General features: G+C 39.6%; 1 protein-coding gene across 1 annotated transcript; it reads right to left on the bottom strand.

Annotated features, from left to right (window-relative positions):
* Positions 1-4,387: 4,387 nt before the first annotated feature.
* On the bottom strand, positions 4,388-14,646 carry C17H17orf78 (chromosome 17 C17orf78 homolog). Its single transcript, XM_043499708.1, has 7 exons — positions 14,526-14,646; positions 13,156-13,239; positions 10,305-10,577; positions 8,498-8,608; positions 7,840-7,970; positions 6,716-6,855; positions 4,388-5,000 (listed from the first exon to the last, which is right to left on the bottom strand). Exons 1-7 carry the CDS (start codon positions 14,644-14,646, stop codon positions 4,937-4,939), a joined length of 924 nt encoding a protein of 307 aa, XP_043355643.1. The 3' UTR covers positions 4,388-4,936.
* Positions 14,647-24,224: the final 9,578 nt, after the last annotated feature.

Genomic DNA, 24,224 nt, shown 5'->3' with positions numbered 1-24,224 from the left:
CCACGTAATGTATAATAAAACTCCATCTCCTGTCAGCTCCAAAATTTTCCCAAATGTATTTTTAGTGTATTTATAGTTCATTTTCGTAGTTGTATAATACAGTTCACGTAATGCACTTATTGCTAACCTCAGTTCTCTGGAACAAAATTTTTCCTGTTGTGATACTGCTAAGTTCAGTGGAGATATACCATGGAGGAATTTAATCTTCTCTTTTTGTAGTAGCCTATAAATAAGCTTCCTAAAATGATGAGATCATCTTTTCAGCTTCCCCATCCAGGGTTGCTAAAGCAGTAGAGAGAAACTTTGGCATTCACTTTCTCTTGAGAAGGATTCCCAGGTTCCTCCCTGCACTTTCCCCACCCATCTGCACTCTAGAGCCCGGTTGATCTTTTCCTGACTGCTTCCTAATGCTGGGTTTGTTGCATTCCGGTCATCTTTGTACTCACTTGGCAACTGTGTATCTGTGTTGGGTAGGAGGATGTTGGGGGCACCCAGTCAGAGGGATTTGAATGGAGTTGGTGCATCTTGTTTTGGGCAGAAACCCCTGCGATTTAGAAGTGGCACAGCTAAGACCTCCTGTTGAAAATGGTTACACATACACCAGAAAGACTTCATAACTTATCGCTAAGGCTGCGTGTCTGTACGGTGGTCATGGATTCTGTGACTTCCGTGACTTCTGCAGTGGCCAGTGTGTCTGGCTCGGGGCTGCCCAAGCCAGGCAGCCCCTGGGCCAGCAGCAGCAGTTTGGGTGTGGGATGGGGCTCAAGGCTGGGACAGAGGGTTCGGATGTGGAGTGGTGCTTACCTCAGGTGTGGCGGGGGGCTTTCTCCGGAAGCGGCTGGCATGTCCCTGCAGGCACTGCCCCCGCAGCTCCCATTGGCTGAAGTTCCCAGCCAATGGGAGCTTCGGAGCTGGCGCTCGTGGTGGAGGCAGTGCGCAGAGCCCCCCTGGCCTTCCCTCCCCCTAGGAGTTGGTGCAACTGCAGGGACATGCTGGCTGCTTCCATGGAACCTGCCAGCACTGCCACCACCCACCTCACCCCCAGCACCAGCGGGGGTCCTGGGCTGCCCTGCAGCACTTGCAGTGACCCCGAACCACCACCCCCAGAGCACCCGTGGCCCCCCAGCCCAAGTTTTAGTTAGGGATATATAGGCCAGGTCATGGGCTGTGAATTTTTGTTTACTGCCTGTGACGTGTCCATGGCTTTTACTAAAAATACCTGTGACTAAAACATAGCCTTACTTACGTCCATAACACGATGATATTGTAGTGTTGTGGTGCCATGACCACATTGGGAGCCTTTTCTGCAGCATCACTCTTTTATGGGTCAATCGAGTATATTTTTATTTATTGTGATTGCATCTGACACCAGAAGGGGTCTCAGAGATTAAGGCAAATTTGTGCAGATTATTTTTTTATATGCATATACACATATACATGATGCCCTGATGGTTTAACTAATGTTTCATGCCTTTCAAATACATTGTTAGATTCCAGTCATGCAATAAGCTCTGCAGGGAGGTCCACCTATTATCCGTAAGATTGGGTATTGTAACCAGTAGTAATCGCCTCTTCCAGAAAACCCAAACCTCCTAAAACACTTGTCATCACTGTTCAAATATGACATGTTTTTGTGCCTCTTTTGTGATGTTAATTTTGTTTGAAATTTTGTTTGTGCTGCTGTGGAGGATGCATGACGCTGATTTAGAAAGACAGAATCTAGATTGCTTTGAGGAAATGTCCTGTTGTTCACAACTAGGCTAGAAGGCCGCTTTTATTCATTTTATGCAGATCTTTGGCATTTAATTATTTACAGGAGAACTCGAGATGAAAGCTGTTCTCGTCTTCAGATATTGCCTTCAGCAATTCATTTATGAAACCTGAAGCTTGCATCCGAGATGGGTGAACTGCGTACAGTTCAGAGATTCAGTTTGGGTCAACACCGGAAAGTTTGAATCCTTATCTGAACTGGAGATGGGCCCAATGTCAGAAGTTGAGTTCTGGATTTAGAACCTCCATACAGTTTGTACAGTTGGGGGAGGAGTTAGTTCTGGTTTGAGCCCATCTCTAATCCAAATTTCTTCGGAACTAATAGGGACTTTAAATCTTGGCTCGAAATCTTACAAGAATCATATTTCAGGCAGTATTTAGTTTCTCCTGGTGCAGGCCAAAACAAGGTAGTGCAGTTACACATGAAAATGTGGTGAAAAAACCAGTTAACCAGTGTTTTGTAAAGTCAAAAATGATTTGTTTTGAGTGGTTTGGAGGCACAGCGGCCACTCAGCTAATAGAGTACTTGTATTTTTCTGTAATTCTGTGTGAATGTAAAAATCTTTTTTTCTTTCATTGTAGCCTGTGCACTCTAAGCATAAAAGGCTCAAGACTAAATCCTTGGGGAAAGTAGTCTTGGTAAAAAAATTTTTCTTTGAGTGCTTGCCCACTCCACCATATAAAGTATGTCTACACTGCAATCAGAGTACTCACTGCAGTACATACAGACATACTCAAGTTAGCTTTGATCTAGTTAGCTTGAATAACAATAGCAGTGAAGCCATGGCAGCATGGGCTAGCCACTTGAGTAAATAGACAGGTTTCTGGATGGGCTTGTATAGCTTGATTCTGTCATGGTTTCACTGCTATTGTTATTCGAGCTAGTTAGATCAAAGCTAGCCCGGCTATGTCTACCTGTACTGTAGTCAGACCTCTGATTGCAGCATAGTTTAGCCATAGTTAGCCACTATTGATCTCTGCAGAATAATAATCTCACACTTCCTCTGATTACATTTTAAGGTATTTCTGTTTATTCACTAAGAGGTACAGTTATGCAAGTATTTGGCTTTGAATTTTCAGCGTGACAGTTGATAAAAATCCTGTTACATAGTGATTAGACTATGGTATTTACGTTGATAAATGGCAAGGTTTAGTTGGAATAGAACGGGTTTACAGATACAGAGTTGTACAGAGCAAATGATGAAAACTGGATCAAAGTGTCTTCCTGTCCTTTTTGTTCATCAGTGTACCTAATTTCCTTATGCTTGGATTTAATAATAGAAACATAGTGCTTGCAGATTTCTAGGCTTGTGTTTTATGCAGAACTTTGGAAAATTCAGCAGTTTGTGTGAACATTTTCTTCAGTTTAAATTTGTGTGGCATCTTTTGAGTTCTAGGTTCAAAAAACCTCATAGCAGAATTAATTTGAAACTGAGTTTCACCTAGTTTTGTGTTGAGGCTATGCAAAAAATTCAATAAATCAAGCCAGATTTGGTGGGATTGGTTCCTTTCAAATGAAGCTCAAAATAGGCTTCTAAGGGGCAGAAGGACTAATGCCTGACTTTTCCATTGGCTTTCATCTTGTATAGTCATTCATATCTGACAATATTTTAAACAGATTTTTTTTTACTCACTTTTCCCGGATGTAAATTACTACACAAGGTGGTAGGCAGTGGAGACAGTCCACTGGCTGTACAGATCCCTGAGGACAACTGGTTGTATCTGTTCATATAAACACCCAGGATTTTGTGTGTGTGTGTGTACTGAACATGGGATAATACAGTATCAAGATTTTTTCAGCAATTTCATTTCACTGTTTCTATGCCCACAGTATAAAGCAGTAACACTATAGCTGGAGAACATCCATTTCTTGAGACATTTAAAGCAGATTGGACGAAGCAATGGAAACTATACTGCAGGGGAAAATCCTGTACTGATAGAGGGATGGACTAGATTGGACCTAATACAGCAGTTTTGTCTCTGACTTCTACAGATTTTGCACCTTGAGTCCGTAACCTGGACTACATTTCTGGAACTTTAATGTCACTTTGTTACAGTTGGCCTGAAGGTCTTGTATACTCCATGGATCTGTGGAATTTTCAAGGGAAGTTGATGGTCTAGTTCCATGCAATGAGAGTTCAAGAATATGCACACAGAAATCTGCATGTAGAGATGTGGGGTTACCTTTTGATTTATCTTCCCTCAGAACCTGTGCTCCTTTTACAACAAATAACTGTCTGGCCTATGGTCTCATTTGGAAGCAACATTGCAGTGTGAAGGTCCCAAATTAATTGAACTGCTAAACCATGGTATGATCCAATTTATGACAAAATGAGCAACACAAGAAAATTAGTGGCATGGGATGCTTAAAATGGGGCAGAGTAGAACTTTGTTATTGCTAACCCAAATTCCTTCTGCTTTGAAGAGGCTGATGAAGGGAGCTTTTGATTGCTGACAACGAGCAAGAGTTTAGGCTCCTTTTATCAGATAGGCTAAATTGTAGCACAAGGAATGGATGCTGAAATCCAGATTCTGTTCTTAGATTCATACATCCAATTGCCATTGAAGTTGATGGGATTTGTGTTTGTGTATGTGAGGGCAGAATTTGGCCCTCAAGCTCAATGGACAGGGCATGTATACTTTTAGTTGGTTCTCATGTTAGATGCTTTTCTGAATAATCATTGTCTTGCATTCAAGTATAATCTGTCTAGATACAATCTTCAGTTTAGCAGATGTTAGTTGCTGTGTGAACTCCAACTACAATTAATCTAAGGAAGACAGAGGGAGAATTTGTAATGTCGGTGAGACTTTTATTGCTTCTGTAAGTAGGTTTTTACATTATCCCCTTTGCTCCTAATGGCCATAGTCTACTGCTGAAGTTAAAATGTGATTCCAGGTAGTTCATGGAGGTAGTCAACACCAAGATGTGTTCCGAGGGGTTAGTTCTGTAAGGAGAGCCCCTAAAACAGGCTAATGTCACTCAGATGTAACCGTTCATTGTAATCTGTAATTGCTTGACTGTATCGTGTAAAATGCTGATGTTCTTGCTTCTCTGAACAATAAGAAGTGAGGAGAAAAATAATGCAGACTTCTGGATAAAGCAAAAAACGGTGCTTGGATAAAACAGAAAATTGTGTTTTCTCCTGCAGTTTGCAGTTTTTCAGAATTAAGTCTCATGAACGGCAATGATCTTGGCTGCTTTGGTGCAAGGTGCTTCATAAGAAACTCCTCTCTGGGGAATGAAGGGGAATATTTCAGTATTACTAAATTTAGAAGCCCTGCTCCTAAAATCTGACCTGTGTAATGGTCCTCTTGTTTTTTCAGGCCAATAATTTAGTGTAACCTCTTCTGGCTTCAATTTGAAGTAGACTGTAGTGGGGGATGGTGGCTCTTGGGGTTGGCAATGGTATACAGAGCCTTTGCCTCTAGCTTCTCTGTTCGAATATATATCATGGTGACTGTGGCCAAAAGTTACTGCCTGATGATTGTTCAGTAAGCTATGTGAAATGAGTCTAAAGGGTCTCAGTCTAATTCCCAACGCTCTTAGTGCAATCATGCTTTTCGCCAAGCAGCTTCACTCCCACTAGAGCCAAGTGAATGATTTGTAATGAATAAAGTATTCATATTTTGCCACTTTCTGTTCAGAAACTTTCACAGATGTTTCATTTGTTTGGAATTTTTCATTTGTTGTTTGGAATTATTTGCCAAATTTCTACGATAAATTTTTAGCCTGTAGCTTGTTCCCAATTAGTTCATTGCAAATATTTAATATTTTAGGTTTTCTGATTGGACACACATGTCACATGGTATTATTTCTGTTCTCTGACTGGTTGAGAGTAAATCTTGAAATCAGATTTCTAATGTGAATGCTCAGTTATAAATCTGAAATTTGCTTTCTGCAAAAATTTACAGCATATGCTCAAAACTTGTATGTGCAAACAATCCTGCTAATAAATTAATTTTCTAGAATAATTTGCAGAAAACGTACCAGGAGCATGAAGCAAATTAAACATTATTGAACAAATATTTGGTGACAGTTTTATTTTGCGGTATTTACCCTACTCTAAATACTGTAGAGACTCACTTTAACTGGAATTGCAATTGGCATACCATTATGCTTTGAAATGATTTGGGCTATTCATTTTACTTCACTATATCCAAGTCTGGTATGAATGGCTCCCTCTGTATTCAGGATAAAACCTATAGCATTCTGTTCCAGTAGAACATAAAAATGGCTATACGGGGTCAGAGCAAAGGTCCATCTAGTCCAGTATCCTGTCTTCTGACAGTGGCCATTGATACACAAGATATATGACTGGTCTGTGCACAGAATCATTCAATGATGTGAAATTTTTATGCTAATATTCAATTGAAAACTAAACTGTGCCCAGTCCTTGCTGATGTTCTTTGCTTTGAGTCTGTCAGCTTTTAATTGCTGCTTAATATACATTTCTAAGATCTGTGAAATGGAGTTTCACATTGTACTCGCTAAAATATTCCCTATTTAATGCAGTGCTGTTATTTGTCCTTTCTTCTAAATAGTTTCTTTGACAGTATAGGGTTTTTCCTCCAAAGATTTCAGATCACTTTACAAACACTAAATCTCACAGTATCATTGGGAGGTGAGTATTACAACTATGTCATAGAGAAATAAATGGCCACTCGTAGAGGTTAAGTAACTTGGCCCAGGTCACACAGTAAGTAGGTTCCTGAGGTGGCATTAGAACACTGCTGTCCTGAATCCTCCAAGCCCTTTTTCTAAAAATTGGATACCCACCTCCTTTTGTTGTTCATTTAACAAGGCAGGAAAAAAAAAAGATTAAATCATTTAATCTTGAAAAGACACCCTCATAACACACTTTCAGAACTATGGTGCCATTTACTTTTATTGAGGGAGATCTGTATTGTTAAATGAAATAATTGTTACTGAACTACATTTAAAAACCTATGTGGTTCCCTTTTTTTGTGACCTACCATGGCAGATCCTTCGGCTGATAGAGAATTTGGGTTTTCCGTGCGTTCTTCTCCTTGTCTTTTACATTTCTGAATATAGTTGCATAGCTGGCTCCAGCTAGGGCTTGGGCACTCAGAAAAGGAGAAGCCATTAGAAGGTTAGTAGGAAAGACGCTACCAGCCCAAAATGCCAAGAATTTGAAGCTAGTAAAATGATGGTTTTTCATTTCTAGGGAGATTAACCTGAATTTTGACTGAAATATGCACTTCAGAGTGTGAGAGGAAGTAACAGTCTTTTAAATAAATAAATAAATAATATTTTTTTTTAATTCACATTGACCATCTCAGCTTCCAGTGTGCTCTACTCCAGACACCTCCAGCATGGCATATGCCTTCTTGGGGGGTGTCTTTGAATAATGAAATCTAGGGCCTACAAAACTTCAGAGTCCTTGGTAACCTGGCTTTTCTTGAAAGTCTTTTCTGTTCTCCCCTCTTGTACCTTTAGAAAATGTTGACTACGCCTATCCTGAAGTCAAGAGGGTTGCTTTTGATTGATGTCACTTTAGAAGGCTGCAAGACTGTTTCCTCCTCATTTTGAGGTACATGCAACCCCTCACCCCCCCCCCCCAGCACTGTTTGTGTGTGTGCTGGCTTGGAGAGCAAGTGATTGGGACCAAGAGTCAAACCTAAGTTTCCCACGATCCACAATAAAGCCTTGAAAGACAGGGTATCTATGATTCCATCTGATACAAAATCCCAAGGTTGCAGGTGTGCACTGGGATTGTATACCCTAGTAGCAATAGGCAAAATATGTCATTGTAGGTAGTCATACTAGGTGTGAGGAATTGCTCTTTTTGGCAGATTTTGAATTATGTCATTTTACGTCGTAAGACCTCTCATTGGAGAAGTGGTTACTCCAGTGCATCACAAAGATTAACAAATCTTTTAATGGCATGATCTCACAGAATTTACCTTTGTATCTGTCCTTGAGGCTTCTTAAACTCAGAACCCTGCTTGTTTTATTATAATAATGAAATGAACTTAAATCATATTTAGCTATTGATAAACTATCAGTTGCAAATTGTCATAAAGAGCTATTGTGCTCAGCAAACTTACTGGGAATGGAACTTCAAATATAACAAACACAATGAAGGCTAGTGCACAGGATAGCAGGACACATACGATTACTGCTTTGACATAGATGCTTTGTCTGTGTCTTAGTCTGAGCAGCATGTCTTCACTTATACCTGTGATTAGAGAGGGAGAAAAATCATTCTCTCTGAAGTAGATGAAATAGAGTACAGAAGAGACAGCATGTTCCCCATTGGTAGTTTGGGGATTTCTTCATCTTTAGGATGGTAACACAGTACAACCAAACCTGAGAGAACATTTCATTACCACTTAAGGATGTCCACTAGACTATGTGAATATATCAATCTAGAAAGCCTCTATGAAACCTTTTAGAACTCTGCCTGGTTTATGCTTGGTTGAGAGATAGGAGCAAGAACATAATTTCCCATGAGAGAGGTAGTGCCCAAATTTTGCTCACCAATACAAATATGCAAGTTTGCAGAACAAAGAGGGGTTGTGTGAATTTCAGAAAACCAACTGGCCCAATATTTTTCAGATACCACAATTAGTCTTTGTGAAAACGTATAAGATTTGTGTATGTGCAATCTAAAAACCATCTTCCTTCTCCCATCCTTGCATATGCTGCTACTCTTGGTTGCTGAGTATCTCAGTGCTGACTATACAGAGAACTTTTTACTGCTACCTGAGTTGCTGTTCTGTTGGTGTGCAGCTGTGGTGTGCAGTTGCTCTGCAAAAATTTCAGGCTCAGACAGCTTTGCATTAATAATGCAATTTGATATCCCCACCAGAAACACTGTGAAAAGAATGAGATGTTTAAAACCAGTGAAGGCTTTTTAAATTTATTTAAACCAATTAGGGAACAAAAGCAACTCAAGACTAGAGTAAACTAAGCAGGGGCTTAGTTGCCAACAACTGGTTGAATATTAGGCAATTTGCAACAGAGTACTAGTAACTTGCAATGTTATCATGTTAGACATGATAATATAGTGAGTGAGATGTTTTTGCCAATGTTCCTTCATTTGAGAATTTCTATTCTGAAGTCCAAGACTGTTTGTTTGTAGACTCAAAAAGAAAAGGAGTACTTGTGGCACCTTAGAGACTAACAAATTTATTAGAGCATAAGCTTTCGTGAGCTACAGCTCACTTCATCGGATGCAAGTGAGCTGTAGCTCACGAAAGCTTATGCTCTAATAAATTTGTTAGTCTCTAAGGTGCCACAAGTACTCCTTTTCTTTTTGAGAATACAGACTAACACGGCTGCTACTCTGAAACCTGTTTGTAGACTGTTGCTGTACAGTCCCTGCAATAACCATATCTTACTCATTGCTTTGGAAAACACTTTTGGGATACACAGTGTATGAAAGTTGCTCAGTAAAACTGAATTAGTTTCTGAATTGGGTTTATAACAATGTTAAAGGGTGGGACATAAGGTAGAGCATGGATATTCTAATATGTTTGGACCCCATGCTAATTGATTGGCCGAAACTTTGAAAGCCTTTTGATCCACAACAGAGTTTAAATTGTTATGCAAGGTTGGGTCATCAGTGTAAAGCAAAGCCTTAGCTTTTAGCTAAACTGTGGGTGTAATGTAAGGAGTGTCATCAATCTCAATATGGTTGACCCTTTGATCCTGTTGACACTGTAATTCCAGCCATTTTGAGGGACCCTGTTACAGCACGGAAGAGTGCTGACATGGTTAGAACACAGATTTTTGCAGTGCAGTTGAGTGTTTACTGTGTTTTAGACATATTGCTGAATTATGCTACAAACTTGGGCTTTTGCAGGTTTGGGGTCACAGTTAAAACATGATGCTGTCCCATCTGCACTGTCCTGTTTAACTGTCTGTGGACTACTGCATTGCAACAGAATTCCCAGATTCTGTAGGAATTAGTGTAGCTGGAACCTTTACAAAGAAAACCAGCTAATTTTGTGTATTTGGTTTGATACAGAATGAGCTTTCTAAAATCTACTGGAAGATCCGTGGAACAAAGCGGAAAAACAAACAGCCTGCAGTTCACTCTTCTGTGCTGAATATTCTACATTTGATTTTCTTTTCATTTTCCCAAAAGAGCTGGATTATTGTATGATGAATAGTAATCACAGTTATATATGGTAATCAGGTCTTCTGCTGACTGCTCCTCAAATCCAGGAGGAATATTTCTTTCCTGAATTGTTCAGTATTGCACAGTTAAGTGGTTTCCCATCTCCATATCGTATCTATATAAATAGCTATATGTATTGGAAAATAAAACTCCCTACAGTAATTGTCCACAAAACTGTCTTACAATACTGTTACTCAGTGTTTGGATCATTATTTCATAATACTGCAGTATTTTTTTTACAAATATATAGATGTAGAAATTTTGCTTTCATAAACACTTTTGTTGCTGGCAAGGTATCAACTGTTTGTGGACAAAGCCTAAGACTGCATTTTTTTACATACGTAATGGGAATATGCTATAATGAACAAAGATTTTTGTTTTTTTTACCTTTGCCTGTAAGGATAAATTCAGTCTGAAAACTTTGTTTATAATCTGCTAATAAGAGACAACTGTTGGCAGTAGAAGCACTCTCATCTGGATCAGTGATGACTTTCAGGCTTTGGAGGGCGTATGTAACGTTTGGCTTTTTTGTAAAAACACTGTACATCTTCTCTGAGTAAAGGAGATTTACTTGTATGAGGCTTTGCAGACCAGAGCATTGCAAAGTGGCGACTGTATGGTTTCTGCTTAGCTCTCCTTTTGCCACTGCTTTTTCAGACTCTGGAGACAGGAAAGCAAAAATACAACTACTAGGAAGTCCTTGTCCTAAATTGTAAATCATTTCTTATGTACAAGATTCAGGCCATCAAGATTAGTCATGATCATTGTGGTACCACACAAGCACAGAGAGACACAACTGTTAATATTACAGTGAGGGGAAAAAAATGACCAGATTTTTGGTTCGTGTGTAAGTAATTCCCCAGGGTTCTTTTCACGAACTAACTTTATTCTTTTAAAACACCACAAAAATGCTTTTTAAACGTAATTGCCCATTTTGTCTAACATTGTAGTTATATTTTTGTGATGACTGTGCTGCCCGTGACTGCATGCGGTATTCAAGGTATGGGTGTAACATGGATTTATCTAATGGCATGACATTTTCTGGCTTATCTATCCCTTTCCTAATGGTTCATAACATTGTTAGCTTTTTTGACTGCCGCTGCACGTTGAGTGGATGTTTTCAGATAACTATTCACGAGTGACTCCAAGATCTCTCTTGAGTGGTAACAGCTTATTTAGACCCCATCATTTTGTATGCGCAGTTGAGATTGTTTTCCAAAGTACATTACTTTGCACTTATCAACATTGAATTTCATATGCCATTGTGTTCCCCAGTCACCCAGTTTTGTGAGATCCTTTTGAAACTCTTCATAGTCAGGTTTGGACTTAACTATCTTGAGTAATTTTCTATCATCTGTGAACTTTGCCAACTCACTATTTATTCCTTTTTCCAGATCCCAGTACAATCCTTGGGGGACTCTGCCGTTTATTTCTCTCTCCTGTGAAAACTGTTTATTCCTACCCCTTGTTTCCTATCTTTTAACAAATTACTGATCCATGTGAGGACCTTCCCTTTTATCCCATGGTTGCCTGCTTTGCTTAAAAGCCTTTGGTGAGAAACCTTGTCAAAGGCTTTCCGGAAGGGCAAGTACACTATATCCACTAGATCTTGTCTGCATGTTTGTTGACCTCCTCAAAGAATTGTAATAGATTGTGGAGGCATGATTTCCCTTTACAAAAGACGTGTTGACTATTCCCCAACATACCTTGTTCTTCTATGTGTCTGGTAATTCTGTTCTTCACTATAGTTTCAACCAATTTGCATGGTACTGAAATCATGCCTGTAATTGCCAGGATCAGCTCCAGAACCTTTCTTAAAAATTGGTATCACATTAGCTCTCCACCAGTCATCTGGTACAGAGGCTGATTTAAGCAATAGTTTACAGACTGTTAGTAGTTCTGCAATTTCATATTTGAATTCCTTCAAACTCTTGGGTGAATACCATCTGGTTCTGGTGACTTTTATTACTATTTAATTTATCAGTTTGTTCCAAAAGCCTCTCTTAACACCTCGGTGTGGGACAGTTCCCCAGATTTCTCATCTCTGCATCCCATACTGAGAAGACATACACCCAGTCAATATGAGGATAGTTGAAATCCTACATATTGCATTTTCCACCTTTGTAGCCTCTCTAACGTCCTTGAGCATTTCACAGTCACCATCGCCATCCTGCTCACGTGGTCAGTAGTATATTTCTACTGCTATGCTCTTATTGTTCAAGCATGGCATTTCTGTCCATTAAGGTTCTTTGACTCGATGTTTTCTTTCACATATAGTGCCACTCCCCCTCCAGCTTGACCTACTCTAGGACTATATATTTTGTACCCTGATAATACTGTGTCCCATCAATTAACCTCATTCCACCAAGTTTCTGGGATGGCTATTATATCAATATCCCCATTAAAACCAGGGACCCAACTTAGTATGCAGACTTCTAGCATTTGAATATAGGCACTTGTAAATTTTGTCAATATTCTGCTGCTTGCCTTCATGTGTTGCATTTAAATGGGACTATTACGTTTGACTGTTCCTCACAAGCTCTTACTTGTACTTTACCAACTTCTTTCCGATCCTTTTGACAAGTGTAGCCCGTAGTGCTGGCTTGCCTTCTTTAAATTAATCGCTAAAGGATGTCTCTGCCTGAACCATGTACTCCTCCACACCAGTTGTCTTTTTCCTACCCCTTTGTTTAAAAAGAATCCTCTACAACCTTTTTAAATTTTACTTGTCAGCGATTGGGTTCTTTGTGGTTTAGATGGAGCCCATCCTGAATAAGCTCCTCCTTTCCCAAGAGGTTCCCTAGTTCCTAATAAACCTGAAACCTTCCTCTCTACACAGTCGTCTTATCTACGCATTGAGACCCTGCAGTTCTGCCTGTCTTTCTGGCCTTGTGTGTGAAACTGGAAGCATTTCAGAAAATGCTACTATGGAGGTCCTAGACTTCATTCTCTTACCTAGCAGTCTAAATTTGGACTCCAGGACTTCTCTCCTACCTTTTCCTATGCCAGTGATACCTACACGTACCATGACCGCTGGCTGGTCTCCAGCATTGCACATAAGTCTGTCTAGATGTCTCTTGAGATCTGCAGTCTTTGCACCAGGCAGGCAATTTACCATTTGATTCTCCCAATCATAACAAACTATGTATCTATATTTCTAATAAATGAATACCCCTTTGCTCTTACCTTGCTCTTCTGACTAACTGGTGTTCCCTCCCCTCTTCCTTTGCTTCCCTACCTTGCAGTAAGATGTTCATGCTTCTTGTGCTTTCAGATAGTACTTCTGAAGAATTTTCCACACGACAGTCATAATCTCTGAGGTCTGAGTGGAATGGACATGACAGATTACTAGACTGTAATCATGTGCACAATTTCCTTCTTGCCTCTCTTTGTGGATTTTAAAAAATTTTAAATGTAACTCCCCTCTTCATTTTTAACCGCGACTTTAATAGCGACTAGAGTTGCTCTGATTAATAAAGTCTAGATTATGACTTAAACTTGCAGTGAATTTCAGGGGTGGGGGAGAAGTGTGTGGATCTGGAATCTTGGATCAGCATATTGTAGAAGTGGAAGTGAGTTAAAATTTATATCCAATTTATATATATATGTGTATGTGTTCAGAGCCAAGAGTTTGGTTTGAGCTCTAACGCGCACCATTCCCAAAATATTTTACAATGTTAAAGATCATAAAAGTGTGAAACCAACATACACCCACCACTGTGAGTGAATAAAATTAAAAACCAAGAGAGAACACTGATACTGTCAGCAGAGTTATTTGCTATGCTTTGGTTTCAAGATTGCTTGTATTGTAGTTTAGTTACCATCACTGTTAATCCAAGGGAACTGAACTGTGCTAGAAGTGCAAATCAATAGTAATATAAAAGATCCTTAGTGACCCCTTTCTAAAAGAGTAGGGGTGTATTGCCACATTTATATTTCAGTTCTGCCCAGCCAAATTCCTGCTGTAACTTAAATTGGGTAGAGGTATTTTTGCTTGTTTTTTTGCATAAGTCTGAGGCTGTAAGCAAGTATACAGGAAGAATTTTATTCACACAAATAGTTATAATTCATTGGCACAGAGGTACCATGGTGGCTGGCAACTTAGGTGGAGGTGTCAGCCTTGAAATGGTATGTTAAACAAGAAATATCCCTTCTGCCTATTGTTAGTGACTCAGTGAGGGAAGCTGAAAGCTCTTACAGCACTAGTTGAAAGCATAAGGAGATAACTAATGCACGTTATCTTTAATAAATATATATATATATATATAGATATATAGATATATATTAATAAAAGGTATGGAGGGTGTAATGGTCAAAATAATGATACTGCTGAGTGTAGAACTGCTGTTGCATATTGCCTATATGTGGCCAGCCTACTTGTGAATAGGCTTTAGAAAGTTTGAGATGCCTTGAGTATGGGAGGTGGTATGGCAATCCAAATTCTACTGATTTTTTTTCTCATTCCTTTTTAAAAAAGCTTTTAATAAGTGACATTTTCAGAGCAGTACATAAACATTAACTAACATAATTTATAAATGACATTTCTGTGTCCCCGGTATACTTTTTGGTTTTGTTCTGTTAGAATTCTGCAAACACTTAAAAACTTACCTTTTGGGCTGAGGCTGTAGTATATAAACAGTAAACTAAACACCAATATTGTGTCCATAATGCTGACATGAATACGATATTCGTGATCATGAAATCCTTCACTCTTATTGCTTTCACTCATAAATCCTGTGCGGTTGCATTGGTTGGTAAAGGTCTCAAATTAGTATTGTAACAGCACCGATTCCTGTTTAAAACTCACTAAGTTTGAATATTGATTAGTGATAAGGAGAGTTAAAAATGAGACTGTTTGTTCATTGCAGTTTGATCCATGTCTAGATTGGTAATTGCTCTGATCCAGTTAATAGAGATGTAGGATTTGCTTACTGTTTGACCTGAATAAACTTTATCTAGGGATATAATTTCCCCTCAGTGCATAGGGCTTGCATGAGGCTCAATGTACCACATAAGGATAAGCCCCATGTTAAGCATTTGAATGGATGTAACTGGTAAATAGGAACTTTGCCACACCTGGGTGAAATTCACTGCCCTAAACAAGATAATTTAGCTGCCTGAGTAGACTGAGAGGAAGTCTTTCATTTGCCTGATACATGCTAGATTCTGTTCTGTTCTGTTCTGTTTATGTTCTTATACTGTGCTCATCGCCATAGTATCCAAGAACCTTTTAGAATTAGGAGATTAAACAAGATGACTAGTGTTGATCAACAGTTTATTGGGCCAGCAGGTATTGCAGGATTAAATGGATGCTGTTGACTAAAATTTGGCCCCCAAACTGAGACAAGTGTATTTACAAGTGTAAAAGTGAGCTTTTGAGTAATGTAAAGTGTAAAGTCTTTTTATTTAGATTTGTGAAAATATAAGGAGTGCACTCTTGTACATTCTGTGTATCGTCCCCCCACCCCGGACAATTAACTTAAAAACAGAGTAAGCAAAATGTAGGGTTGCTGCTGGTTCTCAAAGTATAGCAATAGCTGAATATACCATGTAGCCAGATTAAATAAAATAAATATCACATCCTCCCTCAAATAACTTCCCCAAAAGGTCTTTTAAAAGGATGAGCCTTACAGCATGCCCTGAAGGTCAGCTGAGTTGGGCCATTTTGGACCAACGGCAGGATGAGTGCATTCCACAAGAAAAGGGCTCTCTGTAGAATGCCCTGCCAGCAGCCCCCTCTCTTTTATAATTTAAGAGTATGCTATGAGTGCTGTAGGAATTTCCACTGTCACAGTGTCGCATGGGGAAAAAGAGGCATCTCTCAGGAAGGCAGGTCATTTATGTTGTTTAGGTCAATATCAAGACCTTAAACTTTCCCCAGTAATCCACACATCGCCAGTGCAGATTATGAACATTAGCGCAATATGCTCACAGTAGGATTAACAAGAGGGCTGCCACATTCTACACTAGCTTTAGTTTCTGAATGGATTTGAGGAGGAACCCTAACCAAAATGCGGTGTAGTAATCTATAGTCTGAAGATGGCAAAGCTATGAATTGCAGTGATATAGCCTACATCAGAAGGAAAAAGTTTCACTTTCTTAGCCAAGTAGAAAAAACAGTGTCTTGGTTACCATGGAAAGCTGACCATCTGGCAAGAACTGGGATTCTAACAAGAATGCTAGGTTGCTACCTTTACCAGTAAGCTAGGTAACCCTGGATGTGTTAACATCCAGTTGTTAGAAACTGGAATTTTCTATTTCTGACACAAGGTGGCGCTTTTCAGCTAAAATTTCTCCTTTTTCAAAGCCCAAATTTCCACCTACTGTTTAATTGGATCCTAGAATGAAGGATACTATATTTTTAATGAATCTAAGATTAAGCCTTGCTTTTTCAAATGGCTTGTGTTCTAGAGACCCAAGCTAGCTTTGTTGTAAGTATTGATAAGGTCAGAGGGGTTTTATTATTTTTAAGGTAGTGGGAAAAGCATGTACAGCAGCAATAATAATAATGAGTACTTCGCTCTTATAGAGCATAGTTCATCCATAGATCTCACAGTGCTTTATAAAGAAGGCTCTCATCCACATAGGAGAGTTTTAAAGTGGTGTGAGGAAGTATGTTTCCAAAATTTGTGATGTATGTTGGGAGGGAACAATTTTTAAAAAGTTTGGGCCAGATACTTCTCTGTGCTCCAGTTTCATTTTCGCTCCATTTTCACACTAGCCATGTTTTATGGGATGATTTCAAGATAAAAATCATATTAAAAGTTCCAAATCCCTCCCTGTGTTACTAGTCAAATCTTCAGTAGTGATTGTTTAAAATGTATTTTCAAAATCTAATTTCCATTTCACCATTTCAGGACTCTACTTTTTCCTATGCCACAGTGGCTAGTGATGCTACTGTACAATGAGATGTTTATATGAAAAGAGCCCTGAGTGGGCTAAATATTACTGTACTACTACTGGTCAGTTTCACTTTATTAGTACTGCTGTTTGCATCACAACACAGCAAAACAATGTTGACATAAACATACTAGTTCTACTTTTAAAAGACCACCAAAATGCTTTTAAATAAACAAAAATCTCTTTAAGAACTTAAAAGCAATAAACACACATGGATAGGCTTAAAATGACAAATACCCTGTTAAACAGTGATCTGATGATTGTATTACTGCATAACATTTCTCTAAACAAAAAGATAAGCTCAGTGTAAGTTTTTATTTCTGAGATTTACACAACAAATTTTTGTAAACCAATTAAAACTTTCTAAATAAACAGTTATTAAAAATGACAAAACTCTTTTAAAGCAAAATAATATAAAACCCTTTCCTTTTTTACTTGCCTTCCCGGACCTGAATTCTGTGTTCTCTGCCAGAATTGAGGGCATCAAGAATACTTCAGACCTCTTGTGCTCCCTTGCCACTGAGGTGGTTGTCCCGTCAGCTGCTGTGGGAGAGACTTGGAACCCTGAACTTGGATCGTTGCAGGTAATAAAACTTCCAGTTTACTTTTCAAAATGTTTTTACTTGAACTTTTAAGACTACACATTTTTAAGTAAAAAAAAAATGCATTGATTGCTTTTTCCATGTGCATAGTAAATACAGTGCATATATTTATAAGACAAATCAGAACAATTCTATCGTGAAGAGTGATGATAAATTCTCAGTGTGATAAACAGAGAATCAAAGAGAAAAATGGATATAAACTCTTAAGTCATTTGCATCTCTAGTTATAGTTAAAGTGAAATCATGTTTAAAAGATGGTCACAAACAAAAACCTCTAATCAGAACACTTGGTGATTTACAGAGAAGTTTGAACCAGAACTTTGTACCTCATGCTTGTGCCTGATAATATTACAGAGGCCTATCTGATGCTTTGTGGCTCTATTATAAAACGTAGTTACAACTTTCCAGATTTTGAATCTTTAACAGGTTCATAATTGTCAGCTCTTCCTTACCTCTCCAGTCTAAAACAGATTGAAATGTAGGGCCCAGTCCTGCTCCCAGCTCAATCAGTGGCAAAACTCATCATTCTCATGGGTTCAGGACTGGGATCATTGTGGCTAGTAAAAATTGATAGCGTGTGCCTTCCAGTTCAATAGAATATTCCTTCTAAATCAATTACTACAATTCTCCCAAATTGTATTTAACATTACACAGTATTCTGCTAGCTTCTGCTCCCACTGAAGGTAAAGGAAGTTTGCCACTGACTACAGTGGAAACAGGAGGAGACACTTATAATAAGATATTTAACACAGGGTTTTATTTTATAAATGTATTTAAAGTTAAATAATGGTATTTTGAGTGATTCACTTGACCTCTATATGCCTCATTTTCCCCCATCTGTAAAACGCGGTATTAAAAGTGCTATGAGATTCATGGATAAAAAAGCCTTAGGTAAATGTTAAGTGTTATAATAATAAATAATAATAATATAATTAAAATCCTGCTTCTAGGCTGAGTCTGAAGCTTGGCCAAGGTTGACATCATTTACTGTTTGTCAGTTAATGCTTTCCCAGCCTGCATTTTACTATGAAATCCTCATTCCATTATTTCTAGAGTTGCTACAGGGTCTAAATATGTGTGGCAATCACCCTTCCAGCAGCACTGCAATAGTGTTAAGTGGTTGAATGGATAAAATGGGCAGGGCAGACACAATGCAGGTTTTAGCATGACCAAAGGGCTCAGTACATCAGAAAAGATTTACCAACCTCCTGTTGTAATATGTTTTTTTTTTTAATTTAGGCAAATTTGGAAATAAACCTGGTCTGTTAAGCAATTTAACAACTTTTCTGTCTACTATCTCTAAGGTCCCTGGGGCCTCTTCCGTGACTAAAAGAAAAGGAGTACCCGTGGCACCTTAGAGACTAACAAATTTATTAGAGCATAAGCTTTCGTGAGCTACAGCTCACTTCATCGGATGCATTTGGTGGAAAAAGCAGAGGAGAGATTTATATATACACACACACACACACACAGAGAACATGAAACAATGGGTTTATCATACACACTGTAAGGAGAGTGATCACTTAAGATAAGCCATCACCAGCAGCAGGGAGGGGAAAGGAGGAAAACCTTTCATGGTGACAAGCAAGGTAGGCTAATTCCAGCAGTTAACAAGAATATCAGAAAAAGAAAAGGAGTACTTGTGGCACCTAGAGACCTAACAAATTTTTAGGAAGATGATGTCTGTCTGTTCTGTGCGAGTTTTTTCATGAAGTTGACAGATTTCCACTCTATACGGCTAAATTCAGTGCCTTGCATATGTGATTATGCAAGGCACTGAATTTAGCCGTATAGAGTGGAAAATCTGTCAACTTCATGAAAAAAACTCGCACAGATACAGACAGACTCATCTTCCTAATTTTGTGATTATGCAAGGCACTGAATTTAGCCGTTATAGAGTGAAATCTGTCAACTTCATGAAAAAACTCTCTAGGTGCCAAATTTGTTAGTCTCTAAGGTGCCACAAGTACTCCTTTTCTTTTTTGCGAATACAGACTAACACGGCTGCTACTCTGAAACCTAAGAATATCAGAGGAACAGTGGGGGGGGGGTGGGAGGGAGAAATACCATGGGGAAATAGTTTTACTTTGTGTAATGACTCATCCATTCCCAGTCGCTATTCAAGCCTAAGTTAATTGTATCCAGTTTGCAAATTAATTCCAGTTCAGCAGTCTCTCGTTGGAGTCTGTTTTTGAAGCTTTTTTGTTGAAGTATAGCCACTCTTAGGTCTGTGATCGAGTGACCAGAGAGATTGAAGTGTTCTCCAACTGGTTTTTGAATGTTCTAATTCTTGACGTCTGATTTGTGTCCATTCATTCTTTTACGTAGAGACTGTCCAGTTTGGCCAATGTACATGGCAGAGGGGCATTGCTGGCACATGATGGCATATATCACATTGGTAGATGCGCAGGTGAACGAGCCTCTGATAGTGTGGCTGATGTGATTAGGCCCTATGATGGTATCCCCTGAATAGATATGTGGACAGAGTTGGCAACGGGCTTTGTTGCAAGGATAGGTTCCTGGGTTAGTGGTTCTGTTGTGTGGTGTGTGGTTGCTGGTGAGTATTTGCTTCAGATTGGGGGGCTGTCTGTAAGCAAGGACTGGTCTGTCTCCCAAGATCTGTGAGAGTGATGGGTCGTCCTTCAGGATAGGTTGTAGATCCTTGATGATGCGTTGGAGAGGTTTTAGTTGGGGGCTGAAGGTGATGGCTAGTGGCGTTCTGTTGTTTTCTTTGTTGGGCCTGTCCTGTAGTAGGTGACTTCTGGGTACTCACATCAGCCACACTATCAGAGGCTCGTTCACCTGTGCATCTACCAATGTGATATATGCCATCATGTGCCAGCAATACCCCTCTGCCATGTACATTGGCCAAACTGGACAGTCTCTACGTAAAAGAATGAATGGACACAAATCAGACGTCAAGAATTAGAACATTCAAAAACCAGTTGGAGAACACTTCAATCTCTATGGTCACTCGATCACAGACCTAAGAGTGGCTATACTTCAACAAAAAAGCTTCAAAAAACAGACTCCAACGAGAGACTGCTGAATTGGAATTAATTTGCAAACTGGATACAATTAACTTAGGCTTGAATAGCGACTGGGAATGGATGAGTCATTACACAAAGTAAACTATTTCCCCATGGTATTTCTCCCTCCCACCCCCCCCCCCCCACACTGTTCCTCTGATATTCTTGTTAACTGCTGGAATTAGCCTACCTTGCTTGTCACCATGAAAGGTTTTCCTCCTTTCCCCCCCCTGCTGCTGGTGATGGCTTATCTTAAGTGATCACTCTCCTTACAGTAAATGCATCCGATGAAGTGAGCTGTAGCTCACGAAAGCTTATGCTCTAATAAATTTGTTAGTCTCTAAGGTGCCACAAGTACTCCTTTTCTTTTCTCCTTACAGTGTGTATGATAAACCCATTGTTTCATGTTCTCTGTGTGTGTGTATATAAATCTCTCCTCTGCTTTTCCACCAAATGCATCCGATGAAGTGAGCTGTAGCTCACGAAAGCTTATGCTCTAATAAATTTGTTAGTCTCTAAGGTGCCACGGGTACTCCTTTTCTTTTTGCGAATACAGACTAACACGGCTGCTACTCTGGTTCCGTGACTAAAGCAACCTGAATCATTCAAGATTTGTATGTAACTAGAAATGGCAATTTAGGACACAGTCATATGGGGTGCTGAGTGCACTTAACTTTTTACTTGCTTCAGTGTGAGTTGGGAATGCTCAGCCTCTCAGAGGATTAAGCAGTTACACACTAATCTTTCTCAATTTATCAGATACATTTTTTACAACAAATGTTTTGACCAGTTCCAGATAGGCATTTTCCAAATCTGAATCCTTGGGAGTGGGACCAATACCCAAAATAACAGATCAAACTAAGAGTCCAAGAGAATGAGAAGCTTTAAATTATATAGGTTTACTACTTTAAAAATGTCAGTTTCAGTTTAATAAATTGACATTGATGATATATTATAATAAAAGTGAAGAACCATACAGCTTTGCAAAATTACTATCAGTCTGAAAGTAAAATGAGATGTTTGAAAGGGATGAGTATGGGTCATTTTCCACAGTTGCTAGTCTGGCTGTGACAGTAATTTGGAATATTTTTCAAGTTATGTGATAGTGACTAAAGAGCAGTGAGTAGACAGCAGCCCAAACTGGGACTAAATAAAACAACCCTGGAAATTTTATTTATATAGAGGTGCTGAGAACCCACAGCTCCCACTGTCTTCAAAAGGAGTTATGGGTGTTCAACACTTTTAAAATCAGACTTAGAACATCCAAGTTACAGTAAATAAGATATAAGTATTTTGGACAATAACCTAAGGCCACAACCCTGAAAACTCTTATAACCATGAGTAACTTTATATATGAGTTGTCCGATTGACTTATTTACAGGCTGGGAACTCAAATAGATAACAAGCAGGCCAGACTGTGATTGTGCAATGAAGCACAATTTAAAAAAAAAATATTGCCTGTTCTCCAACTTGTTCTTTGACCCTTAGCAATTCACTTTTTAGATAGACAGTGGTTAAAAGAACTTATCTCCCTTTTTATCTATCTAAATTCTGTTGCTAATGTCTGTGTTCTGGATGTTAGAAACTCAATACAATTTATAAACATTGAGAATAATGTAAGTCATACATCTATTTGAACTAGTCATGGAGGGCCCAGTCCTCTAACTGCACCTGTGCACCTGCATAGTGCTCCAATGACTTGAATAGGGCTCCAATGTGTATACAAAGTTTCACCTGTGCAGATGTAGTTTCGGGATTGGGCACCTTCTATTCTATTCAGGTTCTTGTAGAGCCTACATCAACATGATATCTGAGTACTTTCCAGTGGTACAATAAGTGATGTTATGAATATCCATCACATGTGGTTCATTCTCTTTCTCATCCTCTCGATGGGGGAAATTGGGTTTTAAATAAATGTATATGTACACTGTGCTTTGTGTTTATATTACACATGGCAAGGCTGAAGAACTGCACCATGCACTTGGAACAAAAGGTGGTGACATTAGTAACAATTATTTGTTCCTGTGGGAGTTCATTCTACAGTCGAGCTAGCCATGAGAAAGCAGTCTCCCACACAGACAAGCTTTAACCGGGCAGTGTACATTTCAGTGGAAGAGTGGAATTGTCAACCACAGTCCACATCCTGGAGTTTCAGGCAATTTTTTAGGCAACTTGGGTGTAAGCCATTGAACACCTTGAAAATAATGCTTGACACTTTGAATTTGACGTGGTATTTTATGAGAAGCTAGTGTAGGAGCTGAGGACAGATTTGATGTGCCTTAGCTGTTATTACAAGGAGTGTGAGCATACAAAAACCAACCATCTAGCATATGTCTAGAAATTCCTGTTTGAGGCTCTGTAACTTTGTTAATAATACTTATTATTAGGGAGTGGTGACAATGTGTCCCTTTTGAGTGAAAAGTAAATCTGAATTTGGGAAACTGTTCTGCGGCTGACATTGCAGGTTTTTTTTATTGTATTTTTAAGAGACTTCTGTTCTATTTGAAGATTTTTTGTTTTCAGGGAGAGTGGGGAAGTATCCCTTTTTCCTGTTCATAAATGAGCCAGGAATGTAGGGTTTTTATTGTTTTTTATGAATTTGTGATTTATTCCCTTTGACTTTAATATTTTGTCTTTAAGTCCCTGATTTGTTTGAAGACTGGTTGCTCTGAGTAACTGTGGCTGTTCAAGACATAGAATTAGTCGCCTGAGTCAGATTATATTATTTCTTCCTCTGACTGGATGATCCGAATTTTAGAAAGAGGAGGGATGCCTTTTTCTGTTCAAACATTTGTAATCTGTCTAATCTATTGTGCATTTAATAAAATTATTTTATCAAAATTGCTGTGTGTCATTCTGGTGCAAGTACCAACAAGTACTTGCAAGCCTATTCGTGATGCTTTTGGCACACATTCTTGAAAATAGTCTTGCACAGGCAAATGTTTGTGAGTAAGAGAATAAAAGGGAGTGCAAAAATGGCAGATTTTATTCACAGCAATATTCTGAAATATTTTTACTCTTGTATTCTCCCACCTGTCCAATAATTGCTTGTTAATGACATAGGGAACAAATTCCCTCCCTCCGGTGCCCCAAATGTCATTTAGTTACATTTCACAGGTGGTGCTGATAGGTGCCAGAGCCTTTGGGGGTGTCGGAGTGTATGGCCGGGCCTGTGTGAACTGGAGTGTGTGAATATCTGGAACTGCCCTTTTACAGAGCAAACTAGGGGAGGTGGGGGACGCTGACTAGGCCTAAACTCCCCATTTTCTGGTAAGAGGGCAAAGGACTCTCCTAGGTACTGACAGATGAGTCAGCCTATTCCCCCCAGTTGCCCCCTGTGCTGTTGTACCCATCCTGAATTTTACAGCATCATCCCTACTTTTTTTTTTTTTTTAAAAAGGCCCCCCCCGCGCGGGGCCTGCCCGGCTCTCGAGTGCCAGGCTGCGCCCCCCCCCCCCCCCGGCAGCCAAGGGGTTAACAGCGGCGGCCACAGCTCTGGGCCACCAGAGGACACCGAGGCGGCACCTCCCTCCGCCGCCGGAGCCAGTGGCGGAGCGGCCCGCGCCGCTCAGACCATAGGCATCTCCTCATTGGCCACGCCCCCGAGCCTCCGCGATTGGTCACACCCACCCCGGAGGGAGAGCCGGCCGCCAATGGGCAGGGAGAAGTCCTCGCGGGACGGGGGGGCGGGCTCGGAGGTGAATGACCGGAGGTAACCTCTCCCGTCACGCCACCTCAGTGGGCGAGGGAGCTGTCAGCGCGAGGGGAGGCGGGGC

Source organism: Dermochelys coriacea, chromosome 17, assembly GCF_009764565.3.
Source record: "Dermochelys coriacea isolate rDerCor1 chromosome 17, rDerCor1.pri.v4, whole genome shotgun sequence".
NCBI classification, from domain to species: Eukaryota; Metazoa; Chordata; order Testudines; family Dermochelyidae; genus Dermochelys; species Dermochelys coriacea.
This window is presented reverse-complemented; position numbering and strand designations above follow the sequence as displayed.

Bases quoted from the DNA above. Each gene is read 5' to 3' on its own strand.
- C17H17orf78 (XM_043499708.1), bottom strand. From the start codon at position 14,646: ATGAGTGAAAGCAATAAGAGTGAAGGATTTCATGATCACGAATATCGT. The intron at 10,578-13,155 runs GTAGGGAAGCAA...TCCTGTCTCCAG, and splicing joins CATGAACATCTTACTGCAAG to AGTCTGAAAAAGCAGTGGCA. The intron at 6,856-7,839 runs GTAAGTTTGCTG...TCCTTTTCTGAG, and splicing joins TATTTGAAGTTCCATTCCCA to TGCCCAAGCCCTAGCTGGAG.